We start from the raw sequence: 13,026 nt of genomic DNA on the forward strand, positions 1-13,026 counted from the left end.
ATTTGGACAACCATTTCAGATGCACGAATCAAGATAATATACAAATTTAGTTGGAACAGGTGACATGACAGCATCCACGTCATCATCAAGCCGTGTTGCGTCCAACATCGCATTACAGCGAATATGTGGTTATACTAAATACATAATTTATAATATAATGTAATTTGAGCTACAACACAGAATTGGTATATTATCTGAATTAGTCACGGAGTATAATATAATTAAGGTATATTATACTTGATGATAATTGTATATATATATATATATGTATGTATAAAAAAATGAAAACAAAATTTGATATTAAATAGATACAGATGCACACTGGCGCGCATGAATATAATATATTACTGTTATATTATATTATCATATCATATTATATTGCTATTATATATTCTATAATGTAAAAAATATTTTGAAACAGTCGCGAGATTTTTCGAGAATTTGCAACATATTTAAAACTCACAGCTCGTTGACACGGTGAAGTAGGGAGATAAAGAAAAGCCCAAACCACGAAAGTTGTTAAGTATCAAATAGGGTTCGCCCCATTACACCGAAATACCCTTGTACCTCGGTTAGTCCTGCTTAGCCTGCGTGTTGCCTTCTTACTTACATTCTAACAAGACTGTACGCTTTTATCATTTCAATTCGCATTATTATATACTCAATAAGCCGATATTCAATTGTTTTCAGAAAGTAAATCATTTTAATGATGCGAATAAAGACAATCGATTTTTTAATCAAAATATACGATTGTTAAATATCTCATATAATATATTCTAGATCCAAAGTACGAATTAAATTTAGAAAACAAATTAGCACGAGGAGAATTAGATTTTATAATTCTGATAGGTAATTAAAAATGAGGAGCACAACCATTAAAGACAAGTGACGCTTTTAACACGTCATTATTGCTTGCAGCAGGTATGTACAAAACGCTGCTATATTAAATTGATAGAACATAACGGAGGTAGAAAATAAAACAACTATGGCTCTGTTGAGAGAAACGAAAGTTTCGCGTCTCTGCGATTTTTAGCTCAGACCACGGCAAGAGCAATTACTTTAGGAATGATCGTCACGGGATAGGGCAGAGTGAACTTGCTTAAGGGAAGCGCGCAGGAGGTGGCACGGGATGCAAGAAGTGGATTGTGCAGCGACAACGTTAATAAATCTCTGGTAATTAGAAAGAATGTCCCGGGGAGACGAAATTGCTAGTGGGCCCGACTCGGTCGGCCTGTTCATTTTTTACGCTACACGAGCGTTAAGATCTTTTAATGCTGGGTTATAAATGATTTGCGAAACCGGAGCGCTGTGCTCCTCGACGCACCGTATATATTCAGACCAGACAACCAGACAACCACTTGCTCGTTAGTCACGCCGGATTTGTTACAATTAAATTTAAAGATAGGCTGGGCGTCAAACGGTATCAATTTACACGAAAGGGATAGGTTAATTAGTAAATCGTTCGCGAAAAGATATGGTATAGTGCCCTATACGATATTAATTTCCAGCATGCTTAACGCAATTTCTATGTTTAATATGCGTTATAATATCATAATACATACGTTTTCGAATAATGATATATTATATTAATGTATTTTTATATTAAAACTGTACGGTTCAATGGATCTTTGTGAATTAACGAGGCAAAGATTTAAGATATATTAATTTCTAAATCCTTTCTGTTCGCGGAAAAAGTAATTGCTAACGCAATTAAATCGGAGTATAATAATTCCCCGGAACGGAAATATAGTTAAACGTCTCAATTGCAGCGCCGGTAGGTCCGGTAGGCAATACTAATTAAGTACTAGTGTACTCTCCTGACGGGAAGCCCCCAGAATCCGGAAACGAGGGTAGATGTAATTAGGATGAGTTGTGACGCCTGTAGCGAGGAACCCTTGTGACTTCGTTGTTCACGCTTCTCTCCGCACAAACGTAAACCTAAGTTTATCTAGGTAAGACGCACGCAATGCGGACTCAAATCGGTTGTTTGTTAAGCCAGTTTCGAGTTTCATCATTCCTACGGACCATTACGGAGTATTAGTCTGCGTGTAATGTGCGCGGTTATCTGATCGGTCGTCGCTTTTAACTGCCCGAACGATCACAGAAGCGAGGACTGCATAATCGATGCATTATCCTCTCGACTTTGGTCCATCATCCTCACAAGAGACATCGCGCAACGCGCTCGTCTGCGCTCGTGGGAACCGCTACCATGGCGAGTAGTTGGACTTCTATTAATGTTGTACAGTCGTCGCGTCGAATTAGCATAAAGTTCCACGCCGGAGTGCCAGCGCGCCCGGAAACCAAACTTTCGTCGAACTGCCGTGTACGTACGCGTGAACTACAGTGTTTTGCCTGCCACGTTTCACCCGCGCGTTGCTATTGTTTCAAGAATCAATTTTTCAAAATATGCAATAGATGGATTGAAGTAGAAAAAAATTAGTTTTTTTTTCCAATACTTCTTGGAATCTTGTCATTGCGCGAGCATGTTATACGTGAAAGTGTTATTTTAGAACACGGCTAAGAATTACTATAATATATAATAATAAGATTGCATAAATTTTGTAAGAATGATCATTATATTATGGCGACAAGAATTGAGTATTATTGCAAGCAAATTCATAATTTTCGCGGTATTTTATTTGCGCTACGTAACTATCGTCGGTACCGATTAGAGAAAAATAAAATAAACACACGATCATTCGTATGCATAACGAATAATTAATTGTAATTTTCATACGATAACGAGAGATTATAGTACAAAAATTTTAACAATACAATATTATGCAAATATATAAATATGTTTATGTGTATATAATACCTAATATCTTCTACAAATATAATTATTTGCATTTCTATATTATAATATATTGTAAATAATATTTAAAGATTCTTAAGAATATAGTAAATTAAGATATTCCGTACAACCTTTAGTATTTAGCGGGTTAGCAGATCATAAAAGTACCCTCGTTACGAGTCGAATCGAAGAAACTTTATGCACCTACTTTATCTAATTGCTATGAACGTCAGAATCGCTAGTAAATTTTCTTGACAGAATCAACCACACCCCGTCCAGAACTCATCAGGATAAAAGTCTGGAGAAACACTTAGCAGAGAGAGAGGGGGCAAAACTCTCTCTGTTGGAAGTAATAGTAAAAATTCACCTACATCCACATTAGCACACTATTCGTTATACTTATCATAGACTTAATCGCGTTTAATGTGTGTGTGTGATTTCAACACATTATGCTATTTCAATCTCATATGTTCTAGATGTGAAAGTTCTAGATATCTCTGTTGCATGATAGTTTCAATTTATCCATGTAAATTATTATTCCATTTATATATTTTCAAATACTATAAAACCATAATATTTTCTATTTGATATTTATCAGAAATCTTATGTCTCATTAGAGATGTTATATTATTAAAGATCTTATTGGTAGAAAAACTGTTGGAATCTTCTAAAGTGTAATAGCCAACGCTTCAAAAAAATGCCGAACTTTGAAAGAAGCCGTCCGGCTAGGAAGTACCGTTCCGAGAGACCATTTTACGGTATGTAACGATCGCGTGTACGCGGTACTTCGTGACTCTTGAATAATAACGAGTATGATAAGACGGCCTAGCATTAACAAATAAAACACTTTCTAGACGGAAATAAGCGGTGTTCCGGGATCTAGATAATTCCTAATAGAAAAAGTTCGCCGTGGCCGGCTAAGTTTTCGTACTTTACGCGGGTCTTTTCGTAAGATTAATTTAATACGGATTAGGACCCGTCAGTGTTCGGGGACAATGTCGCTCCGCGAGATGAATCGCCATTGCCGCGTTGTGTCATAAATAGACTTCAACGCAAAACGGAACAAAACTTTTTTCTAATTATACCGTGTTTCTCTAATCGGTTCTCTTGCTCCCGCGTTTGTATATTGCCGCTGCGCGGGGTAAGTATTTACTGCAGCCGCAATTACACCTCGGCTGCAACGCGACGGAATTTCTTTTTTTTTTCTCGCGGGAGATCCGTTATTCCATTGAAAGGTCGTCGATATCCGTGATGCTTGCCTTTAAAAAAAATTGACAGGCGAAATGAAATACGTCATTGTCGATAGCGATATTTCATAGTTCCGGACGATCGATTCCGATGCGAAATTCCAACGAGAGACATCATCCCTTTCGCGACGTCGTTCCAACTGCAAATTAAAGGCGTTTAAAACTACGCCAGATGCCACCCCTCCTCGAAAATATTCGCCACTTGCGCGTTTTCGACATTCCTGAAACTCGCTCGTACGCAAACAGCAATTCGGATTCTTATGGTCGCATCGCGCGTGAACTTAATTACGCGGTTCGCCACGAAAAGATCTTTGCTAAGTGAATTTCTTTAAATGATCAAGCCGCAGTCGTAATCCGCTTGGCGTTTTCTTAAGTTCGCAAACCCAGCGCGGGAGAAGGAGCATCACGTGGAAGCTGCGGTTGCGTTCGAATAATTAGCGAGATAGTATACTTACCTAAGTATCCACAGTAGGCCGAGAGGGAATCTTGGGAGACGGCGCGGCGGTGAGGAGACTCCACGGTTGGCTGCCGCTCGGGTCTGTAATTTCGATAATTATGGGTTAATGCGTTTAGCCACGTAGTGGCACACGTAGCAGGAACATGATTCCAGGCGTACGTGAGATACCTGCAAATTAATTAAACGATTACCGTATTCGGCCAAATAACACATAATTGTTCAATTGTTACATGCTTATCGCAGATGTATAAATTTCCGCGCAACTCAAATAAGTCACGAATCTCATTCACTCTCGCTGAAACTGCAATACAAAAATTTGCACGATAACCTTAACGAGAACTATGTAAATTAGCATAAATAATTAGTATAAAAATACCCACGTGGCTGTTATTAAATTCAAGCCATTAAATAAAGCATTAAAATATAACCATCCGTTACTAGTCCGTTTATTGCCTGTCTGTTACTACTGGCTGTTATACTACTAGCTGTCTATTACTACTACTCGTTTACGTCACTCGTTATCGGCAATCGTTGTACAACGATTGATATGCGACGGCGTGCGTTGCGCTAATTTACGAAAATAGCCCGAGCGAGAAAATCCGCAGTGTTTAACAAAATGTTTACGTAAGAAGTTGCGTCAACACGCGCTTAAGTTCTGACGGCGTCGCTCCTTAAGAGCTTTCCATCGCGAGCAAGGAGCTTTCCTTTATGATGAAACAATATCGTACGTCGCCTTTTTCAGCCACCCGCATTTCTTCCGTTCCACCGGCGACCTCGTCTCGCCCACTCATGGTTTTCGTCGCCTCCGCCCCCATCTGCATTCCTAGTCCCAACGAGCCGCAAAGGAATTCCAATTTTAAACAAAAGTTTCCTGACGGCAGTAACCTCTCTGGTCCCCACTCTCCTTCGCATCTTCTACCTTCTCTGCTGTCGACATCGCGGATTCTAGGCGCGCGTTCATGCATGGCCCCAACCATGAGCTAGGCACATCGCTTCTTTGTCTACTAACATGTTTCGTTCGTGCCTCCTCCGCCCATTACGGAAATTCTGTTGCTTCTTCGCCGGGCAAATTTTTTCCATTTTACGATCACGAAATTGTTCCATTTTTCTTCGTGTCATATATATCTCGCGATAGCACAGTTTTGTAATGTAATTTATTTATATAGAGAAAAGGTTTAATTATTCGCATTCGTACGGATAAATAATATCCTAACTTTAGTAAGAGTTTTAAAAAATGGATAATGTTCATCTTTCGAGCGTATCGTCCCCGGATATACATACTTCCCGGATATACTTCAGCCGGTTAAAGATCGAAAGCAAGAAAGATGGAAGACATGAAGAGGAATCGCGACATAACATGCACAGCGTGTATCGAGCCTTCTCCGCTTTTTCTCGGATCGTTCCCATTTTAATGCCCTTCTCCACGTCTGCGGATCGTCGCGGGTAAAAAAAGCGCGAGCTGCCGACGGGGAAAATCGTAGCAAGGGCGACGATAAACAAACGCTAATCCATAAATCCTCTTGCAAACGGCAGAAAGCACGCGCAATATACGTATCGCCGACTCGAGACGTACATCAACGCTGCGTCTGCTGCAATATCGATAAAACATTGATCCGGCATTCGTGCCTGAAGTCTCTTGTATAGGATTCGCAATGCCGTTAGGCATCCCCCCGCGCCACGTCGCGTCGAGCCGAGCCGAGCCGGGCCGCGCCGTTCACAGATATACCGAACGCGCTTGCATACAGAACGCTATACCACCGTTTCGACGAGATTATATCCGACTCTCTGCATGCGTGCACCCGCTGCGCCCATTGGGTGCACACGTACGCGTCTGCCGGTATCGTGATCTACACGCGAATCACGAAAGCTCCGCGCATAATTCGACGCTAATGGTATTTGGGTCGGGCCGCGAGACCGATCTTCCAGTAACCAATCATCGTGGTAAAATCCGTATGATTATTTGAAAAAAGTGGCTCTCTCTTCCTCCCTTACGTACACCGACATACACACATATATATGTATGCGCGATTTAGGAGAAGTCGAGTTTTCTTGGAAATCGTGATTTCCTAACGTACATACGAGATATGAATAACTTACGAACATATAATTTCCGCTCTAATCAAAATAAAGTAAATGCAAACTGAGTCAATGGCAAGATATAAAGTTACTCGACGTTACAGATTGCAAAACACACAAGTAGACATTTTTAATGCTAGATCACTATTGTCTATAGTCGACGTTTGCATCATACAATTGCAAATGTCTCATGGTGTCGTATGATTCGTTCATACTCCGTTTGACGACCAATTAATATTTTCTCGGTTGCACGATTCCGCTGATCGCGATTGCCCTAGCCCAGCTCTATCTGGCAGATCAAAGCACGCGAAATCAGGGAGCGTCTGCATTATCCGGGGCGATGGCGCTTAACGTTGCGCACCGTCGCGGATTTCGATGACCTATCCTACCAGCTAATACCCGCTTCTTGCCGGATCAAAGTGCGTATTTCCGTCGGGCAATGAATTGGCAAGCCCGTCTCTGAAGATGATGGTACTGTAATTATAAGGTTGACGGCAACGGAGCGCGAAAGGACGAGGAGGATCGATGACGATGGACCGGTGAGAGGAACGGAAAAGGGAGAGGAATAGGGTTGCGATGGAGAACGCGGCGAGATGAACGGCGGCTCAAACATCGCGGCGCAAAATTCACAATCTAATCCAACTAAGCAAATTACTCCCCAACTTCCTGGGCGACAGCTACGCACCCTGTCCCTTCGCCCCGCGCATTCCCCGGCAACTTAGATCAAAGGGAACCGGTGTGTCCTACGCGCGGGAATATCGCGCCCGACAACGTTTCATCTCACGGCGCCCGTACTTCCGGCGCCTCTTTTCCTCCACCCTGACCGTTTCACAGACGACGTTAAACTTGTATGGAGCACGGCTTGGTTGGGCGCGATTGAACGCGCTCGACCGTTCCGCGATCGCGATCGAAGCAGACGCTCGTGTAACGAACGCATCGAAATGCATAGCTTGTCGTACGCAGCGATATATGACGCGAGTTTAATGCGACTAAAACTCGAATCATCAATTTGATTACTGATTTTGCATCGCAGCTTTTGATTCTATATGTTGTCAAAATATCTGTTGGAATTGCCATATATTATTGTTATACATAGCTGAACACATTATGCTAATGTATCAACTCTCTAGAAAATCATTACAGTCTACTTATGTATACACACAAAAGCCGATGTATATGCGTCCGAATTACTTCAGCCGTGTAAATTACGAAGTGGAAAATCATATCGGAATAATTGGATCGCCTGAGTATATCTGTACGATTAGGCTACAAATCCGAACAGCTTTTCGATCATGTGTACCATTTAGAGACGGTGAGCTCGCAATCGTACTCGCTTCTAGCTGAATAGCACTTGCGAGATAGAGAGATGGCTGGAATCGACGTCGCCAGATCGCCGGATCGCCGGCGGGTAGAGAGGTACGAGGAAAGGTAACACTTCCGGAACGCAATATCATTCGGAGCGAAGCGGACCGTAATTCCCACTTGCTTGGTCTTCGGAGGCGAGGCAGCAGAAGCTGCGTCTGTTGATTATCCGGCTGGTAAACACGGCGCATTGTTATCGATTGGGCCAACAATCTGCCGCCCCCATATTGACGCAATACTGCCTCGCAGTTGCATAATGAATGGTTGGCTAATGACCCTACGGAGCTTGCGGAAACCGCTGCGAGAGGATGACGGGGCGGGCGGGGGCCTGGGAGTCGAGCCACTTCCGGCATTAAACATGCACCACCCCGCCACGAACGAGTTATCCGAGACATTTATCCCGCGTTTGAGAGTTGCCTGACATACCATTTATCATATGCCGAGATATAAAAAACTAAAAAAATATAAAATTAAATTAATTTTTTATTTCTGCATCGGCTACGCGTTGACATATACTTATATTTAATTTTTAACAACAACAACAATCCATTAAAAATATTATATATTCGATATTTTTAATGATAGGTAATTTAAAATAATATGTGGTTTCGCGAAAAAATTTAAATTTATTTTTTTATTTATTTTTCTTTTCTTTTCTGTTCTTTTAGAATTATACGCTTGATGTTGAATATGAAAAATATTACATATTAAAATTATCTTTCTGTAGATTACTACATAGCGTGTGGAAGCAACACGGACATCTGAAATAAAACGCGAGTCGCTTTGCATACATATCTAGTCAAGCATTCCTGCGGTGCTTTCTAAGAAACAACTGCGTTAATCTTCGAGCACCGCATAAATTGAGATTTATCTGTACTTTTGTAATTATTAAATGTTTGTGTCATTGCGCATATAATTGAATAAATGTTAAAGTAACAAATTGCTTAGAACAGAAATGATTGCAAGCTGTTACTTTTACTTTATGATACAGTAAACGGTATTGTTTCAAGTAAATTAACTACGCTGTGTTAGTTACAGTCAATAATAACCTTATTATTTCTTATTTTCAGCTCTGCTGAACACGCGGACGCTAATAAGCAAATTCTGACCACTAGTCTGACGTGTCACTGTAAGTACCTAACGTTTAATGTATCTATGTATATAGATATTGGCATTTAGTTCTAGAAATTAAAGATTTTTTTTTTAGTCAACCCTACGAAAATATAAACAGAATAACGGCGTTCGCAGTTGATTTAATTACAATGAATTCCAATAATCAGAACTGCGTTTAATAAAGAGCTTCTCATTTCAACGCATAAAGAAATCCGAATTGAGTTTCATCGTGCAGAGAGATTCTTTTACCCTCGTACCGCGACACAGCGAGACTTTCTTCGTATTTTTGTCGCGTGAATTATTCCTTTCTCGCGGGGGCTCAACGTCGTCTGCACCGTTACGCAACTTGTACTTTAGTACATCCCGACTGTGATTCTTTTGTAGCGGTAGCCGGCTTTCCGTCACTTTGCACGGTTTGCGTCGCGGAGAGATGGTGAAACGTTAGACGAGGGTCGCGACTTTCGCATGAAACTTCCTCCACTTTTGTCCCCGGCTGACGCCATAACGACTCTAATCTCCTTACGCTTCAAGCTGTTTTTGCCGACCAAACGAAAGTGCTTACGGCGTTGACCAGTCGGGTAAGAGACTTACAATTTACTTCTATCTAAGAAGCTTTGCAGGACGCCCAGAATGTTGTCGCTATTCTGGGCTTTATTTAATGTTCATGTCATTTTACATTTGCGCTACGACGCGAGTTTATCCCGGCATCCGCCGGTGTTATTTTTTGCAAAAGCGTTCCGGTGAATGCTCTAATGCCGGAAAGAAGTAAGAGAAAAAAATTGTAGAATTTTTTTGAAGCGACGGAATTAAGATGGTGTAAAAGCGCGCATGGTGGAAGCATTTAGTCGCGATTGAAGAACAGAAAGATATAAATCCTCATGTGACAATTCTATCGCATAGTTTCGTCAATTTTATAATAATATTATAAATGTATATATAATATTATAAATTGTATTGTAAAGAACAACTTCTTATTCTCATACAACTGCGCGAATGAGTATTGAGAGTTACATCCATGATTAGTACACAGAGTGTGTTCCTAAAATGTTTAATCCAACTTCAACAGTGCGTTCTACTAAACAAAATAATGAGAAAAGTTCATATAAACGAACTACCATCAAACGCTAACTTTTATTTACTTTTGTTGGCTAGCTTTTTAATTTGAGTGATCGGGGCGATTTGTAATTAGAAGTATTCCTAGGATGTATTTGCTAAGAAAAGTTACACTTGAAATATCTATTCGGCCTTTCTATGCGCTGCTATTCGCAGTAATTTGTATATATTCGTTTTTTCACGAACTTATGTCACTTTGTTTAGCACAATTGCAAATTAGAGCAAGCATGATAAATCATTTATGCGTGCCAATTGTTCATAATTGCAAAATATAATTTGCAATCTAGATTTTCCGTATTAGAGAGAGAATCACATGGTTTAATGTAATAATAAGCAAGAGAGAAATAATCTTTAATGATGTTACTTAAATCTCATTGTTGCAACGTGTGCATAAGATATGCACAATTCCGATATGAATCTGGGTAGAATGCATTGAATGTTTTAGATGGCGAGAGTGCATTAAACGGCCCGTAAAATTTCCTCGCGGAAATCTACCAACACGTGCGGAATTTCGTTTCTATTTATAGCTTATTCTCTTCTACGGGGTTGTAGAACGTTTCAGAACATTTCACGGATGTAGTGTTGAATGAATCATCCCGCGTTCCTACGCATGACACCCCAGGGGCTTTCGAAGGACAATCCAATTTCTACGACTAGTCTTTCGTTTCAAGAATGTTGTTTTCTGCAGGTCGGAAAAGTGACAGTCTGAAAGTCTTGGGGACCTCGTGCTTTCTTTTTCGACGATATCCGATAGATTTTGTCTTTTTATCGAACTCTATGTATCTCTCTATGTATTAAAAAGTCAAATGTTGCCTGTCTATTTTTGGTTGCATAATATTATTCCAATTTTTCTTAAACATACATATATATACATATGAATTATTTATCTTCGCTCATAAAACTTTATTACGCACATATAAAGCTTCGGGGTAAACCTACATCCGTATTTTCCGTTATCGTATTATGTTGCAATTATTGCAAAAATTAATTATTTCTCATGGGACTGGAAGTATTCGACTCATTGGGGAATCGTCATTCACATTTGAACGTTTATTTCAGTTGCGTCCGAGATAACAGCGTTGTAATTAAACAATAAATTTCACTTTGATTTACAATTTACTGATAATAAAGAAAGCTTAAAAAAAATTATGTTAAATTTATATTTATAATTCTTAAAAAATTGGTATTATATATGCGTAATAGTGAAATAAAGAATGACTTCTGTCAATAATTGCTGTTTACACACAAACGTCTATACTTCACAATCGTAACTAACACACTGCAATTTGGCTGAACGTCGTGAGACAAATCTCCCACATTCGCGAGCCTGCAAAAACAGATCAGGGTCGACGATTGCGCGACACGTAATCCCACCCGGAGAATCGTTAAATGGTTCGTGCGACTTCGTGTTAGTGAGAAACGACGTTCATCTAGCAGCATCCAACGGAGCCAAAGTGGGTTTACATCGCAGTTAAGTTTCATCGTAACGCCCCCGCGACGGTTGGATGCCGTGATGCTAAACCGCCTTTCCTGCAGTCAGTGACGACGTCGCATAGGGTGGATTTACCGACCATTTGGCAAATGAAGACGAAACTACATCGTAGATTACGGAGCAAGAGCGAGGCAGGAGTGTGGGACGCAATAGAGAGTATCGAGTACCTTAATGTATCTATCGTAGGATACCTACCTATCGGCAATAGTTAACCTGCATATTGCCGCGATTTCGATAAAAACGGAAATTCGCAATGGAGAATTTTATCAGTTTATACTGCGACCAGCGCGATACTCCTTGCTCATTGAAATAAGATATTTTTCCTCGAGATTGTATTTGCACCGATGCCCCGGTTATTTCGACATTCCGATTCCAAAGCACGATCACTTTCAAGATCGCGATGCACGCTGGCTACGTACGTATATTTGTAATTAAATAGAAGAGTCATTACCAAGAATAATTGAGCTTCAAAGAGTCGCTAACAATCGACTTTGTAATCACTGCAATCGAACGGAACGGTCGTTAGGATCCGATGCCTTCCTTCTCTGATCTCGAACGAGAACGTCTATAAACGGCGCGGCGATGGACCCGTTTGCTTTCTATCGACTGCTACTTTGAACTTTCGATAGCACTCAGTCTATGACACGTGGAAGCTCTCTTTCGAAGTAAATTAAACGGAAATCATTACCTTTCTCTCTCTCTCTCTTTCTCCTCTTATTCCGAGCGCATCTCTTTCGCCCTTTATCGTTGTTAGAGCTACGCGAGCATTACTCTTCATTTCGCGCACCGTTTTATTTGCAACAAGAAGTATATCTTTTTGTTGTTCAGTATATAGAAAATCTTTGTTCATGACACAAAATATTAAATTATTAACAGATCAATCTCTGTTCATTGCCAAGAATAAAATGCTTCCGTATGAATCGCTATCCGACATAAATAGAGATTTAAAATACATAAGATATTGATGGAATCATAAAATAAATTATTAATACACAGTCCTGACTAATGCTAACGAGCAAAAATATGCTCTCGGAATTTTGAAGGTGATACATCTATAATTTGTTTACAAAAAGATCTGAGTGCCACATACATGTGATGGTTATTCGATACTTGTGTGCCTGCTCACCGTGCTAAAAATTTCCGGGAAAATAAATACTGCTCTGATGCTGGAGCCACATTCGTGTCAATATATTCACGCCCTGGTGATGCCTCGCGGTTTTTCGATTTTGTCAGGGCAAACAAAATTTATGAGTAAACCGCTTCACTGTAATGTTATAATGCCATCCATCCTCATCGATTATCACCGCTTTTAATAACTTCTATCTCGTCTCCATGAATCATCATCAATCGCGCGACAGATTTTGAAATATAT

At 40.2% G+C, this 13,026-nt stretch overlaps 2 protein-coding genes across 6 annotated transcripts in view; one reads left to right on the forward strand and one right to left on the reverse strand.

Annotated features, from left to right (window-relative positions):
* Ten-a (tenascin accessory) overlaps positions 1-13,026 on the forward strand; it is a 561,949-nt gene that overhangs the window by 243,596 nt on the left and 305,327 nt on the right. For 2 of the 4 annotated variants that reach the window (XM_071780081.1, XM_071780080.1), the window contains exon 3: positions 9,007-9,065. The exons of the other annotated variants lie outside the window; for them this stretch is intronic. The gene's annotated coding sequence lies outside the window, so the exon portion shown is untranslated. The remainder of the gene's footprint in view (positions 1-9,006; positions 9,066-13,026) is intronic. 4 annotated transcript variants of the gene reach the window in all.
* The window catches only part of LOC139814095 (uncharacterized), a 248,087-nt gene that overhangs the window by 141,571 nt on the left and 93,490 nt on the right, over positions 1-13,026 (reverse strand). For both annotated transcript variants that reach the window (XM_071780085.1, XM_071780084.1), the window contains exon 4: positions 4,497-4,579. In XM_071780085.1, the coding sequence (XP_071636186.1) occupies positions 4,497-4,579 (83 nt within the window). The remainder of the gene's footprint in view (positions 1-4,496; positions 4,580-13,026) is intronic.

Source organism: Temnothorax longispinosus, chromosome 6 (genome assembly GCF_030848805.1).
Source record: "Temnothorax longispinosus isolate EJ_2023e chromosome 6, Tlon_JGU_v1, whole genome shotgun sequence".
Classification (NCBI taxonomy): Eukaryota; Metazoa; Arthropoda; class Insecta; order Hymenoptera; family Formicidae; genus Temnothorax; species Temnothorax longispinosus.